A 22,094-nucleotide genomic window follows, 5' to 3' on the forward strand; every position below is an offset into this window, starting at 1 on the left:
ACAACTTAAGCTGTATATCAAGCAAGAATGGGAAATAATTACACCTGAAGAACTACAAAAAATTGTCTCCTCCGATCATAAACGTTAACTGAGTGTTCGTAAAAGGAAAGGCCATGTAACACAGTGGTAAAAATGTCGCTTTGAAAACATTTTTGCAATGTGTTGCTGCCATTAAATTCTAAGTTAATGATTATTTGCAAAAAATAAATGTTTCTCAGTTTGAACGTTAAGTATCTTGTTTTTGCAGTCTATTCAGTTGAATATAGGTAGAAAATGATTTGCAAATCATTGTTTTCTGTTTTTATTTACGATTTACACAATGTGCCAACTTCACTGGTCTTGGGTTTTGTACATTCACACTAAATGTGTGCCTTTTTATTCCTCCCGCACTTAAATCATAAATATGTCAAAAAATAATCCACAAAGTCAGAGAAATTGCAGTAATACAGCAGTGAAGGGACTCTGACAAGCGCATTGTGTAGGAAGCAGCGTTTAATTTATGCACAGTAACACAAGCGGACATGTAAAAAGTTAGTCGCGACCAAATAACCGAATATTTTGACGTCAATCGATGACTTGAGCGCCATCTTGCAGTACACGTGGGAAAAGGGTTTTTGCTACAATAAATGCATTTCATCAACATCCTGCTCCCACAAATACAAAGACAAAAAATAGCAATCACTATTATCGTGTTTTTTCTTGTTCTTCTTTTTTTTTTTTTTTTACATAAAAATATAAAAAAGTAGTGTAATGGACTGAATCGATGCAGGCTGGTTAGTAGGCGTACTGCATCTGACTTGTCACCAAATCATTTTAACACTTCACACTATTATGTTGGTTTTTTTTGCAATTCCTTCATAGCTGAGTGGGAATAAAAGTGTCTAACTTTAAATATCTACATCCTAATTCCTGCCCGTCCCCCCGCCCCCTTCCCCTACCCCACCAAAAAAGGCAAAAAAAATGGAATGGCGTCATGCAAATGGGATTATGTAAAAGGGGCGGAGTCATGCAAATCACAGGACAGCACAAACTTCCTGTCAAGGGAAGCTCATTTGTCCATTTCTTAGTAAGACACCTTTCCTTCCGAGTGTACCTCAAGGCACCTAAGAGAGTGGGCCCCTCCCTCTGTTGGCATGGCGACCAGTCAGTTGTCTGTTTTTCACTGCCAAGAGAGCCTAAGCGAGGGCGGCCACAAATCTCGATACAAAACACACACGAAGGATTCAGTCAACATGGGACCAGAAGAAAAAAATAAAAAAGTTTCTGTTTTTGGCAGAATTCGGGCCTAATAGTCATCGTAGGTGTTGAGGTCGCTGAAGTATGTGTTGGTGTACGTTTTCCCCGCCAACTGCGTGCTGAAGTACTTCTTGCGTTCCTCCAGAATCAGATTGTTTTTGTTGAAGGCCTGCGGGGAAAAGAGTACAGAAGGAGTTAGCGTTTATTCATAATTATTAACAGTTTTAAATGTCAAGATAAAAGCTACAAATTAAATATTAGGGCCACACAGAAAAGAAAAGCAGAATTCAAAACATTATTAGCATAACCTTATTGCAGAAGACATTTGTCTTATGCATAACATTCTTTATTATCATTCATATTTCCTAAAACAAATGTCCACTGCAGTTGACATTGGTTCTTAATTCCTAATATTATAATATACTTCATTTAAATTCCTGCACAAACGTAAAGCATATTGCAGTATAAATTTACTCCAGTTTTTCTTGTCATTTTTCTTTTGTAAAATCATGACTTTATTCTGACAATATTTTCCGACTAATTTTCATTTTGCAATAAATAGAACCTACCTATGCAATATTTCAACCTGATTCTTGTACAATAACCATGTATTATTGTCAATTTCTAACTATATTCTCCTAACATGATTACTTTTTTCTTATGAAATTTGTTTTTAGATCTACGTCTGTATTGTTGTAAATATTAAATCTACCACCGTGTATTGTAAAAAAAAACTCCACTTCTTACTACTTCTTTTCCAACATGTTAAATTGTGAAAAGGTAACCATGTAATGTTCCTTCTTAAACATGTCTGAAACAAATAAACCGTAGTACCTGCTAACCGTGTCGTTAATATTTAAACATGAATCTGGTTAACAGGTATTATTTTAACATAATTCTTGTAAAATATTGTTACTTTTTTTCACAAATATGGCTTTTTTAAATTTGCGCAAAACCACAACTTTTAATGTCAGTGAATGACTAATTTTCTACGTTTTGTCAGTGTTACTTTTTAATATTATGTTTACCTTGTAGGAATATTTTAACATAATGTAACACTTTGTTCAACTAAATGTTTGCTCAATTTTTATTTTCTATATATGTAGTGAAATTACAACTTTATTCTATTTTTTTTAATTCATTTTGGTATATTTACATATTTGAAATGATGTAGAAATATATATAAAACTTACTTTTATCATGAAAAAGAGAAAAATAATACGCCTCGGCTCTTGTAAAAAAAATGTGCTTATAATCATTGACGATTAATACAGCAATTTAATTATAGCTTCTATGTTGTATTCTTGTGACATTACAATGTTACTCTTGTAATATTATGACTAGGTTCCCTTACTGCGTTTTTTTTTCTTCTTTTCAGTGTGGTCCTCATACTTCTTGGTAAAAAGTGCATTTATTCCAAGAAAAAAAATCAATCAAGCAACTGAAATGAAAACTATTGAAAGAAGCGAGGTCAGAACTCAGGTTGAAAAGACGACAACACATCTGGCCAATTGAATTGTCTGCATGCGTCCTCCTCTTTCATCTCTAAAACCATCATTATTTTCAAAGGCAGGCAATCAAAGCCATCTAATAAGTCACTTTTTTCCTATGATGAACAAGTGTGCCAGTGTAAAAACTAATTTATTGTCTTCTTCTTTCCTATTACGTGAGTTTCACACCAGGTAATCAACACGTGCCCATGCGCAGTGTCTGATGTGCTACGACGCTTTTTCCGCATTATCTCACCTAAAGAAGAGCATAACGTACGTGTGAATATTACAATAAGCACACCAAAGCATATCACGTACATGCTGTGAAACAATTATCACTGCGGATAATTAGCCGTTTGACTCCTTGAAGACAACGACATTGGTTTCAAAAACACTAGAAATGTTTTATAGCGAGGTCTTGGGCTGTAAAAGATAATACCACCAACATATTGTTTTTTCATATATTTTATCAAATATTATTAATATGTTGCTATGATATGCTGGGTTGCACAATATAAATTATACACATTTTGGCAATGCTACAGCTTTTAAAGGCCTACTGAAACCCACTACTACCGACCACGCAGTCTGATAATTTATATATCAATGATGAAATATTAACATTGCAACACATGCCAATACGGCCTTTTTAGTTTACTAATTTGCAATTTAAATTTCTCGCAGAGTTTATTGTAGAAAACGTTGCGGAATGACGACGCGTGCGCGTGACGTCCCAGGTTGTAGGGGACATATTAGCAGAGCACCATTTGCGGCTAAAAGTTGTCTCTTTTCATCGCGCAATTACACAGTATTCTGGACATCTGTGTTGCTGAATCTTTTGCAATTTGTTCAATTAATAATGGAGAAGTCGAAGTAGAAAGATGGAGGTGGGAAGCTTTAGCCTTTAGCCACACAAACACACAGTGTTTCCTTGTTTAAAATTCCCGGAGGTGAAGCTTTACTATGGAGCAGAGTAGTCAAGCGAACATGGATCCGACCACTTGTCAACCGGCAAGTTTCGGTGAGAAAATTGTGGTAAAAAGTCGCCTCTCACCAGAGATCAGCTGAGCTTGCGCCGTCCATGCAGGTGCCCTCGACATCCCTCAGAGACTGGCGTCAAGACACCCGTGGACACACCCCTCCGACTATCAGGTACTATTTAATCTCACTAAAACACTAGCAACACAATAGAAAGATAAGGGATTTACCAGAATTATCCTAGTAAATGTGTCCAAAAACATCTGAATCCGTCCCAATGCTATCGCCTTTTTAAAAAAACAACAACTTTATTTTATTTTATTTTATTTATTTTTTTTCTAGACCTTCGCTATCAATATCATCATCCACAAATCTTTCATCCTCGCTCAAATTAATGGGGACATTGTCGTTTTCTCAGTCTGAATAGCTCTTGCTGCTGGAGGCTCCCATTAAAAACAATGTGAGGACGTGAGGAGCCCTCACCCTTGTGACGTCATCGTCTGCGACGACAAGGCTTTTTTATTAGCGACCAAAATTTGCGAACTTTATCGTAGATGTTCTTTACTAAATCCTTTCAGCAAAAATATGGCAATATCGCGAAATTATTAAGTATGACACATAGAATGGACCTGCTATCCCCGTTTAAATAAGTAAATCTCATTTCAGTAGGCCTTTAATAAGGTTGTTATATTTTTTCATTTTTAATATTAAATTATTTTTTGCCTTTTAAACACTTTCTGCCTAGTACTTTGTTATATCTGTATGTTTTTCAATGTTATGAGTTTAAAAAAATATTTCAATTGAAACAAGCTCAGGCTTTCTTGAATAATTCATTTTTAGTTTACCTTGTACCAGTGAAGCCGTACTGTTATGAAACCGTACCCTTTTCTTTGAAAACTTCTAATAAATTATTCAATCAATCAACCAGTCAATCTTGTGATAATGCATGTTGATGACATACTGGCTTCTTCCTGCAAAGCTGACAACAACAATGGGTTCTCAACGCTCTGTTGCCTTTTCGCTAGCTACAGTGCTAAGCCGCTTCTTGGTTGTCATTCTGGCCTCCATGGCGGCAAAAAACCCAAGGTTTGTACACATATTATTATCACTGGAGGACAAGTAATAGCTCCACATGCTGCACTACACACCATAGGAATATGAAATAGGCTATGCTAACTGTTTAAGCTATATATCTGTTCAGCTAGTGTGCTGTCGCCGGTCAGTCTGTGAGTTTATCAGAGTGCAGTTATCAATCTAACTGCTGGGCATTTTACTGTTATCATTTATCCTTACATCCCTAATCTTGATATATATTCTTATCACAGGAGGCTGCAGGATATATAACGCAATATAGATTTTAGACAATACCGCCCATACCTAATATGCCGTGATGCATGTTAAAGTGTTTGAAAGAAATCAGCTCATGTTAAACCTAACAGTTAAATGAGAGCAAATAAATATATAATACTTAATAAATTACTGGAGATCCGAAAAGTTAAGTATTTTCTCAAAAAGGGTACTTTTTTGACAGCAGGAACACACTGAAAATTAGTTATACTGGCATATTGAGTAATTGTTGTGTTTGCAAACCTTACAAAAGCTCATGTTTATAGTAAAACAAAGATACATTATTTCAGGCATTATTAGACATTTTGCATGTTTGGTTTAGGAGTTATGTTTGAATATTTTTTTATGTTTTTTTCACATTATCTCAGATCCTAAGAATGTCGTATTGTATCAAAAAAAATGTGTTTGCAAATTTTACAAAAGGTCATGTTTCTAGTAAAACTCACATATATACTACAGGCATCATTAGACATATCGCATGTTTGGTTTTGGAGTTATGTTTATGTAACTTTAATTTTAGTATGTCATATTGAGTCAAAAAAATGTGTTTTTAAACCTTACAATTGCTCATGTTTCTAGTAAAACTCACAGAGAGACATTATTTCAGGCATTAGTAGACATTTTACATGTTTGGTTTACGCATTATCTCAGGATTCTAAGAACATTACTATTATATCGACAACAAATGTTTACTTTACTGTACTTACTAGGGCTCCGTTCATTTACTGTAGATGTACGATATATCAACAAGTGACAAGATATCTTGAATTTCCGTTCTAGTTATTTATACTTGAAAAACCAACAGGTGGCGCAAAACTCACTCACACACACCAGTAATCTATTATCTAATAAAACTATTTTCTTAATAATAGGTCTTGAAAACCAGGATGTATGTCATATATTCTAGATGGTCGTGTATTCAGGCTAAGATTTCGCTATAGTGGCTTTAGTGATGAACGGTCTTGAAAACCAGGATGTATGTCATATATTCTAGATGGTCGTGTATTCAGGCTAAGATTTCGCTATAGTGGCTTTAGTGATGAACAGAGGGGCTTTTAAATCATCACACAAATAAAGATGATAAAACAAGAGTGACAATCAAGCTAAATCATGCATGTTAGAGATATGGTAAGAGTGATTTGATACAAGCTGGAAAGAAAAGAGAGGAGGCTAAGAGGACCTGTACTCCAACCTGTCACGCACAGGAAGTGGAAGGTGCACGATGGCGGTGGTGGGAAAGGACGAGAAAGAAGTAGTAGCAGTGGTGGTGGTTTATGTCAGAAAGTTGTCGGGAAGGTGGGGGAGCGGTCAAAAGGCGGGATGTTGTCGAGAGGTCAGAGGTTAGTAGAAAATCTCCAGGCCCCGCATGGACACCCCCATGTTAGCAGAAACTGGCTGGTGCATGGCGGGCTCATCCAGCGGCAACAGAACCGAAACGTCAGGCTGCAAAAGGAAGGAAGGAAATAACAGCAAACTTGTTTTTGCCTCATCACGCATCACTCATGACGCTTGAAGGGGAACTGCACTTTTTGGGGGATTTTGCCTATTGTTCACAATCATTATGAGACAAGATACAAGAGGTTTGTTTTCTTTTGCAGTCTAACATGTAAAAATAATCTTGTCCTGGGTGGCTGACAATGCAGCTAATGGGAGCAATAAAGTCTACTTTAAAATTGCATTCAAACATCGTAAACAATATTTCACTTACGTTCCGTAACCTGAATATTAACCAAACTGTAGCGACATTGTTATTGTAAGAGCGAACACTGACCAACTCTTTTTATAGTGTAGCAACATTTCAACGTGCTACAATATTAGCCGTAAAAGCTAGCTACGGCAAGAGATAAGTTAGTTTCTACGTCAGCTCGAAACGCGTTTGAGTTTGTAACGCGCAACACTGCGATAGAACACCAATCTGTAATGACATATCACAGTATCTGTAGAGCATTAGCCCAAATTTCATGGTTTATTTGTACACAGCTGAGCTAGCCAGACAGTGTATGTACTGTAGTTGTTATAACACGCACGACGTACTGATCGATATTAAAGTGTGACTCACTCGATGGAAAGTTGGCCGGGGAAGTTTCCTGTTGATTTTGGGGAAGCACGCCATTTAATAATAATATTAATAATAATATTTGATTTTATTTGTAAAAAGCACTTTACATTGAGCAAACAACCTCAAAGTGCTACAGAGTATTAAAAAAATAAAAATAAATAATAAAAAGAGAATGAAAACAAATAAAAATAAAAACTAGAACAGCCTAATAGCTAGAACTAGTATGCATACATCTATAAAAATGCTTTTATAAAAAGAAGGGTTTTTAAGCCTTTTTCAAAAGTATCCACCGTCTGTGGTACCCTTAGGTGGTCAGGGAGAGCGTTCCACGAACTGGGAGCGGCGGAGCAGAAAGCCCGGTCTCCCATAGTCTGTAGCTTGGTCCTTGGAGGTTGGCGGAGGTTAGCCTGTTTGGAGCGTAGGTGTCGTGTGGAGGATTTGGGGGTGAGTAGTACTTTGAGGTAGAGGGGGTCATTTCAAAGGAGGCACAGGTGGGTTAGTAGGGAGAGTTTGTATTCAAGCCTGAGTGGAAAAGGAAGCCAGTGAAGGGATTTGAGAGTTATTGTGATAAGGTCGTATTTCCGCACTCTCATTAGGATCCTAGCAGCACTATTCTCTATGTATTGCAGCTTCTGAATGTTCTTGCTGGAGATCCCGACAAGAAGTGCGTTGCAGTAGTCGAGCACTTTTATGTCGTAATTGCTTGCCTCCAAATTCCACATTTGCAGATCGAGTGACTTTCACGTCACTCTTTAGGCTTCCGTCTGCTCCAACGTTTCACCCTCTTCTTTGTGCTCGCTTCTATAAGCAGAAGTTCTTCCTCAATATGTTCAGCTTCAAAAAAACAAGGTTGTGACTCTTCATTTGTCCAAAAATAGTTGTCTTAGTTGTTTGTTATTAAGTCTGCCATGATTACAATAAGATTCTGGAAGTAGGAACACAGATTTGTGCCAGTAGTTGGACGTGTGTTGGAAACAGAAATTAATGCGCAGAAGGAATTAGTCCCGGAAAGTATTCAAATGATCAAATTAAGGTAAGTATTGAACATATTACATATTGCTATGAACGTGTCTGTTACTACATTATGTATATAGACTTGCAGTGTGTATATAAAACATTCTTGGAGGGTTTTGAAAAGTCTTTGAAGGCTACAACGGTGACTCCCATTAGCCACATCTTCCAAGCGTTTTTTTTAAATCATTTTTAAAACCCTAAAATAAGGACGACATGTCACGTCTTGTCTCTCATAATGATTGTGAACAATAGGCAAAATTCCCCCCCAAAAAGTGCAGTTCCCCTTTAAGAAGTCCAGCCACATTTTGCTGCATGCTTTGAATGGGAAAAGGTGGTAAATCTACAAAGTTGAGCATTCATAGAGAGTAGACCAAATTAAAACTTTCACTTATGAGATTGCATTTGTAATTTTCAATAAATGTGGGCTTACAACTGGCATTTTCAAATGTTGTATTGAGACATTTTTTTTTTTTGTTCAGTGATGTTATTTTATAAAACAAATAATTCAGTGCAAATTAGGGATATCCAATAATATTGGACTGCCGATACTATCGGCTGATAAATGCTTTAAAATGTAATATCAGAAATTATAGGTATCAGTTTTACAATTATCGATATCAGTTTTAAACAGTAAAATGTATGATTTTTTAAAACGCCGCTGCGTACAGGACATAGGGAGAGGTACGCAGCGGCAATTAACTTTAATGGCACTTTGTTTACGTGCCGGCCCAGTCGCATAATATCTACAACATTTCACACACACAAGTGAATGCAAGGCATACTTGGTCAACAGCCATACAGGTCGCACTGAGGATGGCCGTATAAACAAGTTTAACACTTACAAATATGCGCCACACTGTGAACCCACACCAAACAAGAATGACAAACACATTTCGGGACAACATCCTCACCGTAACACAACATAAACACCACAGAACAAATACCCAGAATCCTTTGGAGCACTATCTCTTCCGGGACGCTGCAATATACACCTCCGCTACCCCCCCCCCCCCCAAAACCTCGCCCCCACCTCAACCCCGTCTCCTAAACTCCGCTGACCTAAACCTCTCCATAGTCGCTCTCAGAGAGAGCATGTCTCAAATTTCCAAGCTCCTGTGTTAAGGCATTTAAAAAAAAATAATGCACTTTGTGACTTCAAAAATATTTATGGCAGTGCCATGTTGGCATTTTTTTCCATAACTTGAGTTGATTTATTTTGGAAAACCTTGTTACATTGTTTAATGCATCCAGTGGGGCATAATAACAGAATTAGGCATAATAATGTGTTAATTCCACGACTGTGTAAATCAGTATTGGTTGATATCAGTATCGGTAATTAAGAGTTGGACAATATCGGAATATCGGTAAAAAAGCCATTATCGAACATCTCTAGTCCGAATACGCAGTCAAAATGGTGTAACACCAAAAAGTGAATGGCACTTAACAATAATGAAAAATTGTTATAACTGGGATGACAATGCTGTATTCTAAAATACTTCATTGTTAAAAGTGGAAATGAGGCATTATTTTAGCACATTCAAAATACCCTTGGAAAACAAGCCTTTATTCATAGTTTATGTTTAACTTGATGTATTTTTGGTGGCCCGTCTATATTAATAGCCACCTGTCTGCAACTGAGCAAACTGAATTATGCTCCTGACTCTAATTGCGTGACAGATGAACGCGGCTGACACCTTCATGCCTTGATGCAATTACACTCACCGGAGCTTTGTGCTCAGCCAAAGGATTTGTTCTCCTTCACAGAGCCGCTGGCTATTTACTTTATTTTTGTTATAAAACCTATCTTGTGAATCATCTGCAACTTATCAAATTATCCCTGCACAACTAAATACAGCAATGTCACAGACCATAGAAAAAAAGATAAAAGGAGGTCTATTAGGGAGACAAAATGTACTCTAGTTAACTTTCTCACTGACTAATTCTGCAGGTATGCCACTTAAAATGACTTTGTTCTTTTTTAATATATTTATCAACAGTGCACATATAACCTCAAACTGCCTGTCTCAAACACAACATGTGTCAAAACGTCAATAATGCTACATGACACGACACCCCATGGATACATTTACAATATGGTGCTATTGTGTGTGTAGTAGGGTTGTACGGTGTGCAGGTACTAACAAAGTACCGTGGTACTAATCCATTAAAAACGGTACTATTCTGCATACTGTACACATACATCCACTGTACTAACATACATATACACACAATGTACATATGCATACATACACTCATGCATATAATCACGTTTCATCAAACATACTGTACATAGAAAAGTTGACCCAAACCAACCAATCAATCAAAGTTTACTTATATAGCCCTTAATCACAAATGTCTCAAAGGGCTGCACAGGCCACAACGACATTGATCCTAGGAAAAAGCAAGCTTATCAAATCATTTTCCATTTCCATACTTACACATTATTAACTTCCTGTTCTTAGTTTATACACAATTTATATCAGTGCATTACAAATACAATTATCTTCATAAATAGTTAAGTCAGTTTTGATTTACTTAATGACATGACTATTTTTTTATTTTCAATAAATTCAAACCACACTGTTCCTCCTGAATCCGAGGTTCGACTATCCGGCGTAGCCTCCTCTCCAGTACACCTGAATAGACCTTACCGGGAAGGCTGAGGAGTGTGATCCACGATAGTTGGAACACACCCTAAGGTTCCCCTTCTTAAAGAGAGGAACCACCACCCCGGTCTGCCAATCCAGAGGTACCTCCTCCGATGTCCACGCGATGTTGCGGAGTCTTGTCAACCAAGACAGCCCCACAGCATCCAGAGCCTTAAGGAACTCCGGGTGGATATCATCCAACCCCGGGGCTTCGCCATCGAGGAGCTATTTAACTACCTCAGCAACCTCAGCCCCAGAAATAGGAGAGCCCACCACAGATTCCCCAGGCACTGGAAGATGTATTGATGGGATTGAGGAGGATTTCGAAGTATTCCATCCACCGATCCACAACATCCGCAGTCGAGGTCAGCAGAAAACCATCCGCACCATACACGGTGTTGACAGTGCACTGCTTCCCCTTCCTGAGGCGGCGGTTGGTGGTCCAGAATAATTTCGAAGCCGTCTGGAAGTCTTTTTCCAAGGCTTCCCCGAACTCCTCCCATGTCTGAGTTTTTGCCTACGTGACCGCTGAAGCCGCACACCGCTTGACCTGTCGGTACCTGTCTATTGCCGGAGTCCTATGAGCCAAAAGAACCCGATAGGACTCCTTCTTCAGCTTGACGGCATCCCTCACCCCTGGTGTCCACCAACGGGTTTTAGGATTACCGCCAAGACAGGCACCAACCACCTTGCGGCCACAGCTCCAATCAGCTGCCGCGACAATAGAGGTGCGGAACATGGTCCACTCGGATTAAATGTCCAGCGCCTCCCTCGTGACATGTTCAAAGTTCTTCCGGAGGTGGGAATTGAAACTCTCTCTGACAGGAGACTCTGCTAGATGTTCCCAGCGGACCCTAACAATGTGTTTGGGCCTGCAAGGCAATTTTCCCTCCAATTTTTCATCAAAACTCCTCGAGCACTCAGTGGCGCACATGTGAGCAACGACAGACGTGCACACTTTTATGCACTTATCTTTTTATTCGATTTTGTGTGCGGCCTAAATTTGCTGTGCGCAGAGGACGCGTGAGCAGTGTGCAATTACACAGGCGCGTACCTTAAAGTAGAACATAATCACCAGACCTATGTAAGCGTCCATATATACCTTGATGTTGCAGAAAAAAAGACCATCTATTTTTTTAACCGTTTTCCGAACTCTAAATGGGTGAATTTTGGCGAATTAAACGCCTTTCTATTTATCGCTCTCGGAGCGATGACGTCAGAACGTGACGTCACCTAGGTAATAAAGCCGCCATTTTCTCAAACACATTACAAACACCGCGTCTTAGCTCTGTTATTTCCCTTTTTTTCGACTATTTTCTGGAACCTTGAAGACATCATGCCTCGTCGGTGTGTTGTCGGAGGGTGTAAGAAGACTAACAGGGAGGGATTAAAGTTGCACCACTGGCCCAAAGATGCAAAAGTGGCAAGAAATTGGACAAAATTTGTTCAAAATACTTGGGTGTGGGAAAAGCCGACGAAATGGTCAGTCGTTTGTTCCGCACACTTTACCGACGAAAGCTATGCTACTACAGAGATGGCAAGATTGTGTGGATATCCTGCGACACTCAAAGCAGATGCATTTCCAACGATAAAGTCAAAGAAATCTGCCGCCAGACCCCAATTGAATGTGCCAGAGTGTCTGCACATTTTACCGGCCATGCTAAGGCAGACATGGCACAGAGATGTATGGATAACCTGCAGATGCATTTCCAACGATAAAGTCACCTAAATCACAAAGGTGGGTTTTGTTGATGTTGTTGACTTATGTGCTAATCAGACATATTTGGTCGCGGCATGACTGCCAGTTAATCGATGCTAACATGCTATTTAGGCTAGCTGTATGTACATTTGAAACTATATTTACATCCAGCGTTTCTCTCCACCCACATTTAATGCCAAACAAACACTTACCAATCGATGGATTTAAGTTGATCCAGTGTCACAAGATGCAAAACTTCCGATCGTTGGTCTGCACATTTTACTGGCGATGCTAAGGCAAACATGGCCGAATAGCATCAATAGCTATTCGCTCAATAGCTTCTGTTTCTTCTTCAATTTCGTTTTCGCTGTCTGCCTCCATACTCCAACCATCCATTTCAATACATGTGTAATCTGTTGAATCGCTTAAGCCGCTGAAATCCGAGTCTGAATCCGAGCTAATGTCACTATATCTTGCTGTGCTATCCGTATTGGCGTCACTGGATGACGTCACAGGAAAATGGACGATGGCTTCACAGATAGTGAAAATCAGTTACTCTAAAGCTTTTTTTAGGGATATTCCGGGATGGGTGAAATTTTGAAAAAAAATTAAAAAAATAAAATAAGCCACTGGGAACTGATTTTTATTGGTTTTAACCCTTATGAAATTGTGATAATGTTCCCCTTTAAGAAAGAATGTTGCTGCCAGGTCTGTCTGGCATCCTCCCCCACCATCGCATCCAACTCACCACGAGGTGGTGATCGGTAGAAAGCTCTGCCCCTCTCCTCACCCGAGTGTCCAAAACATGAGACCGCAAATCCGATGACACAATTACAAAGTCGATCATGCAACTGCAGCCTAGGGTGTCCTGGTGCCAAGTGCACATATGGACACCCTTATGTTTGAACATGGTGTTTGTTATGGACAATCCGTGACGAGCACAAAAGTCCAATAACAAAAAAACGCTGGTGTTCAGATCCAGGCGGCCATTTTTCCCAATCACGCTTCTCCAAGTTTCACTGCCGTTGTCTATGTGAGTGTTGGAAGTAACGACCCAGTAGAACGAGGGAATCACCCGGGGGAGCACTTTTCAGTACTCCCTCGAGTGAATCCAAAAAGGGTGGGTACTCTGAGCTGCTGTTTAGCGCATAAGCACAAACAACAAACAGTCATCGAATGTATCAGTTGGTGCGAAACGCTAACTAACAAGAATACTTTTAAGAATGTCGCCCATGAGAAGGAGCCCAGTATGGAGGGCAAAAAGAAAATGGGCCGCATTGCAGCAAAGTGGAGGCTGGAGTTGAATACCGCATGGTCCACAGCGGTTTACAGCACAAATATGGTGAATTCTTTGTATACTGCACACACACCCCAAAGTGGATCAGTTTCCAAACTATAACTTAAGGCAGTGATTTTCAACCACTGTGCCGTGGCACACTAATGTGCCGTGAGATAAAGTCTGGTGTTCTGTGGGAATTTATGTGATTTTTACCTAATTGGGTTAGAAGTTGGTACATTTTAAGTCTACTCTATACTTCTTCTTGTGCCCTTGTGTGCATGATCCTTTACATCCTTATCCTTTCCATACATTGTAACTGAGCTACTATGTGGAAAATGTTCCCCTTGTGGATCATTAAAGTTTGTATAAGTCTAAGTCTAAAAATCTTTTTTGCAAACCAGCAATTATATTCTGCAAATAAAGTGCTGTTGTTGACTGTCTGTGCTGTCTGGAGCTCGGCAGACAAACAATGTAATACGATCCCATATCAGTAGCTGGCAGCAGGTAGTTAATTGCTCTGTAGATGTCGCTAACATGGTTTGTCATGATCACAATATGCTGACGACTGGAAGGCAGTGTGCAGGTAAAAAGGTATCTAATGCTTAAACCAAAAATAAACAAAAGGTGAGTGCCCCTAAGAAAAGGCATTGAATATTAGGGAAGGCTATGCAGGACCAAACTAGAACTGAACTGGCTACAAAGTCAACAAAAACAGAATGCTGGACAACAGCAAAGACTTACAGCGTGTGGAGCAGAGATGCCGTCCACATCCGTACATGACATGACATTCAACAATGTCCACACAAAGAAGGATAGCATCTGCACAATTTAAATAGTCTTGATTACTACAACAAAGCAGGTTCAGTGAATAGCACTCAAGGAAGACATGAAACTGTTACAGGAAAGTACCAACAAAACAGGAAGTGCCACCAAAATAGGAGCACAAGAAAAGAACTAAAACACTACACACAGAAAAACAGCAAAAAACTCCAAATAAGTCACGGTGTGATGTGACAGTACACCTACTTTGAGACAAGAGCTATAGTGATGCATGCTTGGTTATGATTTGAATTCATATCATATACATACATCTCCCGTTCAAAAGCAGAACCTAGTAACTCACTTCTAGAGATACCCTTGAGATACTAGGTTTTTCTGTTGAATCTACGCGGTTATGTGGTAGTTGCTAGGTCCTGCCATGCGCGTAACAGCTTACTTTCGGAACAATTTACATATCGCATATGTAAGCATATCACCTAGTAACTCCAAAATTATTATCAGCTCAATTTTGACCAAAATTGAGTTACTGGGTTTTGCCTTTAGACGGGAGACATGTATCTGCGAGAACGACTTTTTACTGTCAATATTGGCTGCTGAGTTTAATTTTTTTATGTTTTTATGTACTTTTTTAATGAAAAAAATGTGCCTTTGCTCAAAAAAGGTTGAAAAATACTGCATTAAGGAGCTGGAATTAACTCCCCCCCTCCTTGACTGAGGACAAATGACGATAATAGACTTAATGTGCGGTCCGACTGAAGTTGAGTAGCACACTTCCTGGCTGGGTGCAGTGGTAATACACAGAGACGTCATAGCGGGAGACGCAGTGTGACTTCCTGACGCCTGAGAGGCACATGAATATATTATGAGGAAGCACAACACACAGTGAGAGAAAGGTACGCACACCTGGCGATGTGTTACAAAGCTGCAGGCGTGTCAGTTGTTGGTGTCACAGTCAAGAGTCATGCAGCAGCAGGACCAATTATTCACACTCTCAAGAAAACATGCGGCACAGACCTTAATGGCTTCCACCGTGTCGTATTTGTCCAGCTTGTTGATGTGGTTGGTGATGCTGGTGTTGAGCGGCGCGGCCGAGATGGGGTGGATGACGGTGGCGTCGTGCGACTGCTGCTGGTAGCGCTGGCAGTAGGAGTACACCAGCAGGGTGAGCAGGCAGCCCAGGATGGAGCTGCTCAGTCCCACGGCCATCATGTGGAAGAGGTTGAATTCTGGAAAATTTTACGTTTTTTTTTTAAATGTTAAATTTGGTTCTCCAGCTTCTTTAAAAAAATAATTACAAACCCCGTTTCCATATGAGTTGGGAAATTGTGTTAGAAGTAAATATAAACGGAACACAATAAATTGCAAATCCTTTTCAACCCATATTCAATTGAATGCACTACAGAGACAAGATATTTATACTATTTTTTTTTGTAAATAATAATTAACTTAGAATTTCATGGCTGCAACACGTGCCAAAGTAGTTGGGAAAGGGCCTGTTCACCACTGTGTTACATCACATTTTCTTTTAACAACACTCAATAAACGTTTGGGAAATGAGGAAACTAATTGTTGAAGCTTTGAAAATGGAATTCTTTACCATTCTTGCTTGATGTACAGCTTAAGTTGTTTAACATTCCGGGGTCTTGTTGTCGTATTTTGCGCTCAATAATGCGCCACACATTTTCGATGTGAGACATGTCTGGACTGCACGCGGGCCAGGAAAGTACCCGCACTCTTTTACTACAAAGCCACGCTGTTGTAACACGTGGCTTGGCATTGTTTTGCTGAAAATAGCAGGGGCGTCCATGATAACATTGCTTGGATGACAACATATGTTGCTCCAAAACCTGTATGGACCTTTCAGCATTAATGGTGCCTTCACAGATGTGTAAGTTACCCATGCCTTGGGCACTAATACACCCCCATACCACCACAGATGCTGGCTTTTGAACTTTGCACCTATAACAATCCGGATGGTTATTTTCCTCTTTGTTCCAGAGGACACCACGTCCACAGTTTCCAAATATAATTTGAAATGTAGACTCGTCAGACCACAGAACACTTTTTAGCTTTGCATCAGTCCATCTTAGATGAGCTCCTGCCCAGCAAAGCCAGCAGCATTCCTTGGTGTTGTTGATAAATGGGTTTTGCTTTGCATAGCACAGTTTTAACTTGCACTTACAGGTGTAGCGACCAACTGTAGTTACTGACAGTAGTTTTATGAAGTGTTCCTGAGCCCATGTGGTGATATCTTTTACACAATGATGTCGTTTTTTGATGCAGTACCGCCTGAAGGATCAAAGGTCCGTAATATCATCGCTTACGTGCAGTAATTTCTCCAGATTCTCTGAACCTTTTGATGTTTCTATGGACCGTAGATGGTAAATTCCCTAAATTCCTTGCAATAGCTTGTTGAGAAATGTTGTTCTAAAACATTTTGAAAATTTGTTTACAAATTTGTGACCCTCTCCCCATCCTTGTTTGTGAATTACTTAGCATTTCTTGGGAAGCTGCTTTTATACCCAATCATGGCACCCACCTGTTCCCCATTAGCCTGCACACCTGTGGGATGTTCCAAATAAGTGTTTGATAAGTATTTCTTAACTTTATCAGTATTTATTGCCACCTTTCCCAACTTCTTTGTCACGTGTTGCTGGCATCAAATTCTAAAGTTAATGATTATTTGCAAAAAAAAAAATGTTTATCAGTTTGAACATCAAATATCTTGTCTTTGTAGTGCATTCAATTGAATATGGGTTGAAAAGGATTAGCAAATCATTGTATTCCGTTTTTATTTTCATCTAACACAATTTCCCAACTCATATGGAAACAGGGTATGTAATATTTTGCCACATACCATAAATAGCAATTATTAGGAATACGATCACACATCCCGCATCAAAAGGAATAGTTGTAAGGTTACATATGCCCGTGTTGACACTCATATATCAGAAAAAAAGACTAAAACAAGCTGTCTTATTATTTTACATATAGAAACAATTTCTCTCCAAGCGAGGCTGGGTTTTTCCTCTTGCCACGCACAATCACTCTTTTCCATGTAAAGTATGTCATCTATACAAACACAATCATTCATTGGGTTCATTCATTTTGCACAAAGTCAGAATTTCCTTGCAGTTTTATATATGAGACCCCTGAGAGGGGGCTAATTTTAAAGACCTACTGAAACCCACTACTACCCACCACGCAATCTGATAGTTTATATATCAATGATGAAATATTAACATTGCAACACATGCCAATACGGCCTTTTTAGTTTACTAAATTGCAATTTTAAATTTCCCGGGACTTTTTTCTTAAAAACGTCGCGTAATGATGACTTGTACGCGTGACGTCACGGTCTGTTATGAATATGAGCGCTGCGCACACACACAGCTAAAAGTTGTCTGCTTTAACGGCATAATTACACAGCATTTTGGAGATCTGTGTTGCTGAATCTTTTGCAATTTGTTCAATTAATATTGGAGAAGTCAAAGTAGAAAGACGGAGTTGGGAAGCTTTAGCCTTTAGCCACACAAACACACGGTGATTCCTTGTTTAATATTCACGGAGGTGAAACTTTAGTATGGATCAGATGTCAACCAGCAGGTTTCAGTGAGAAAATTGTGGTTAAAAAGTCGCCTCTTACCAGGGATCAGCCGAGCTTGTGCCGTCCATACAGCTGCCGTCGACTTCCCTGAGACACAGCACGTCAACACCCGGCCGTGGACGTACACCTCCGACTATCAGGTACTGTTAAACTCACTAAAACACTAGCAACACAATAGAAAGATCCGGGATTTCCCAGAATTATCCTAGTAAATGTCTCTGAAAACATATGAATCCGTCTCAATGCAACGCAATTGCAATCGCGTTGTTTTTTTTTCACCTGTTTTTTTTCTTTTTTTTTTTTTGTCTCTCGCTATCAATATCCTCAAACACAAATCTTTCATCCTCGGTAAAATTAATGGGGAAATTGTCGTTTTCTCGGTCTGAATAGCTGTTTTTGTTGGAGGCTCCCATTAAAATCAATGTGAATATGTGAGGAGCCATCAACATGTGACGTCATCGTCTGCGACTTCCGGTAGAGGCAGGGCTTTTCTGCAGTTGCGAACTTTATCGTGGATGTTCTCTACTAAATCCTTTCAGCAAAAATATGGCAATATCGCGAAATGATCAAGTATGACACATAGAATGGACCTGCTAGCTATCCCCGTTTAAATAAGAAAATCTTATTTCAGTAGGCCTTTAAGACTAAGGTGATAAATTAAGCAAAGTCATCAGATGATATAACAATTAAAACATTTTTTAACTACAACCCTCAAGTTGTTGGATATTCATTTAATAGTCCCTCCAGGATTTCACAGGCTTTTGTTTTGATTGTTGTGGCCTAAAACACCCTCATTTTAGGCACAATTTGGATCAGCAAATCTGCTGAGTCAAAAGTATACATATAGCAATGTTAATATTTGCTTACATGTCCCTTGGAAAGTTTCACTGCAATAAGATGATTTTGGTAGCCATCCACAAGCTTCTGGTTGAATTTGTGACCACTCCTCTTGACAAAATTGGTGCATCATCCATCCACCCATTTTCTACTGCTTGTCCCTTTCAGGGTCAGTTCAGTTAAATTTGTTGTTTTTTTGACCTGGACTTGTTTCTTCGGCATTGTCCATACGTTTAAGTCAAGACTTAGGGAAGGCGATTCTAAAACCTTAATTATAGCCTGATTTAGCCATTCCTTTACCACCTTTGACATGTGTTTGGTGTTATTGTCCTGTTGGAACACCCAACTGTGCCCAAGACTCAACCTCTGGGCTGATGATTTTAGCTTGTCCTGAAGAGGAAAACTTTGAAGACCCCCGCACTAGATGGCAGTAACTGTAGGTACTCAGAGCTCAGTGTTAAATTACTGTACCGTTTTAATACATCAATCTATTTTCTACTGTTTGTCCCTTTTGGGGACGCGGGGAGTGCTGGAGCCTATCCCAGCTGCACTCATAACAGTGTTTTAATACAAAACCCAAAACAGGTGTTGGAGAAACATATGTTGCCGTCCAAACAATATTATCATGGACGCCCCTGCTTATTTCAGCGTGACAATATCAAGCCGCGTGTTACAACAGTGTGGCTTCATAGTAAAAGAGTGCGGGTACTAGACTGGCCTGCCTGTAGTCCGGAGCTGTCTCCCATTGAAAATGTGTGGCGCAATATGAAGCGTAAAATACCACAACAGAGACCCCGGACTGTTGAACAACTTAAGCTGTACATCAAGCAAGAATGGGAAATAATTCCACCTGAAAAGCTTCAAAAACTGTGTTCCTCAGTTCTGAAACGTTTACTGAGTGTTTTTAAAAGGAAAGGCCATGTAACAGTGGTAAAAATGCCCCTGTTTCAACTTTTTTGCAATGTGTTGCTGCCATTAAATTCTAAGTTATGATTTGCAAAAAAAAAAAAAAGTTTCTCAGTTTGAACATTAAATATTTTGTCTTTGCAGTCTATTCAATTGAATAGATGTTGAAAAGGATTTGCAAATCATTGTATTTTGTTTTTATTTATGAATTACACTACATGCCAACTTCACTGGTTTTGGGTTTTGTACATTATGACTAATAATAGTAAAAATGGATTATAATGATAAAAACACACCATTAAGGCTTCTACAAATTGCCGACATTCTCCAAGTTTATTTTACACTTCAAAAGCGTTTGTCCATCTTAAACACATTTGTGAACTATTGAGAGCGATCTATAGCGGTAATTTGTGTTAGTAAAAGAGAGACGATGAGCGATTATGGTCATACTTTAACATCTAACATATATAAATGATGTGTCTTTGCTAAAACGGCATTGTAAATGAAAATCTGTTTTTAATCTCCTTTTCCGTAACCTGAATAAATAAAGCTGAAATACCTATGCATGCAAACTAGGAAGTGAATGTTAAAGGGTTTTTGAACTCGGGGCCCACTTGAATATTAACATTGAATGAGTAATCTTGAGTAATTTGGATTGCACTTAATAATTGAATCTTAAACTATTTAGTTTACAACTTTGTCAAATGATATGAAACCATCTGTCAAAACACAAATATTATCATCAAGGCTTAGGTCAGAGTGAATACTAAACATAAGTACTAATCAAATATACAAAAAAATAAAGGATTCATAAAAAAAAAATGATGAACACAAATGTTTATAAAGTGCTAAAATAAACTAAATTAATATATAATATATGTTTTAACTAAACTGTTTATAAAATTTAAGTACAAATGACAGCTCCACGGGACGGCATAGCTCGGTTGGTAGAGTGGCCGTGCCAACAACCTGAGGGTTCCAGGTTCGATCCCCGCTTCCGCCATCCTAGTCACTGCCATTGTGTCCTTGGGCAAGACACTTCACCCACCAGCTCCCAGTGTCACCCACACTGGTTTAAATGTAACTTAGATATTGGGTTTCACAATGTAAAGCGCTTTGAGTCAATAGAGAAAAGCGCTAAATGAACATAATTCACTTCACTTTTGGGCTTCACGGTGGAAAAAGGTTTAGTGCGTCTGCCTCACAATACGAAGGTCCTGAGTAGTCAGGGTTCAATCCCGGGCTCGGGATCTTTCTGTGTGGAGTTTGCATGTTCTCCCCGTGAATGCGTGGGTTCCCTCCGGGTACTCTGGCTTCCTCCCACCTCCAAAGACATGCACCTGGGGATAGGTTGATTGGCAACACTAAATGGGCCCTAGTGTGTGAATGTGAGTGTGAATGTTGTCTGTCTATCTGTGTTTGCCCTGCGATGAGGTGGCGACTTGTCCAGGGTGTACGCCGCCTTCTGCCCAATCGTAGCTGAGGTAGGCACCAGCGCCCCACGCGACCCCAAAAGGGAATAAGCTTGAGAAAATGATGGAATGGATATATATATATGTATATATATAGTATCACCTTAGTATGGGGAACACATATTCACCATTAATTAGTTGCTTATTAACATTCAAATTAGTAACCTATTGGCTTTTAATTAGTCATTATTAAGTACTTATTAATGCCTTATTTGGCATGGCTCTATTATACAACCAGTAAGCCATTAACTAAGAGTTAGCTAACCCTAACATTAAAATGTATTGTTTTATACTAATCCCAATACCAACCCTTATATGTTCCCCTAGTGTCCAAATAACTGTAAATTAAGTCTTTGTTACTTTAATAAGCACCAAAATAATGGTGAATATGTTCCCCATACTAAAGTGTAACTCAATTCGGCTACTGGGTCAAAACGTCTGGGGACCCCTGGATTAGACTGTTGGCGTGCGTGTTTGAGCAACACTCAGATATAAACTTGATTGGCGAAAATTATGCTAATTGGCCAAAATGTGCACGCAAGTTGCGGGTTTTGGGCAAAGTTGCATGGCCGCGCATAATTTGCAGTGAGCTCCCCACTTATTATAAATATTTTACACAAAGTAATAGAATAATTTTCTATGGCATAGATAACTTTTGGTTATTTGCCTGTGAACACACACACATTCCTCGAGCACCATCTGTCATTGTGCAGCTGATTGCTTCTTATCAATGCTTGAGTAC

General features: G+C 39.2%; 1 protein-coding gene across 4 annotated transcripts in view; it reads right to left on the bottom strand.

The window, feature by feature from the left end:
• Nucleotides 1-474: 474 nt before the first annotated feature.
• Nucleotides 475-22,094, bottom strand: part of sema5a (sema domain, seven thrombospondin repeats (type 1 and type 1-like), transmembrane domain (TM) and short cytoplasmic domain, (semaphorin) 5A) — a 428,747-nt gene continuing 407,127 nt past the window's right edge. Inside the window, exons 21-23 of one of the 4 annotated variants that reach the window (XR_009809834.1) lie at nt 15,545-15,756; nt 6,255-6,494; nt 475-1,405 (exon numbers count right to left, since the gene is read on the bottom strand). Coding sequence is in view for 1 of the 4 variants with exons in the window: in XM_061922050.1 (XP_061778034.1) it covers nt 1,286-1,405; nt 15,545-15,756 (332 nt within the window). In the remaining 3 variants the exon portion in view is untranslated. Of the gene's footprint in view, nt 1,406-6,231; nt 6,495-15,544; nt 15,757-22,094 lie in introns of all 4 variants that reach the window. The other 3 variants (XR_009809833.1, XR_009809835.1, XM_061922050.1) reach the window with 3 other exon arrangements.

This window comes from Nerophis ophidion, linkage group LG15 (genome assembly GCF_033978795.1).
Source record: "Nerophis ophidion isolate RoL-2023_Sa linkage group LG15, RoL_Noph_v1.0, whole genome shotgun sequence".
In the NCBI taxonomy this organism is placed as follows: Eukaryota; Metazoa; Chordata; class Actinopteri; order Syngnathiformes; family Syngnathidae; genus Nerophis; species Nerophis ophidion.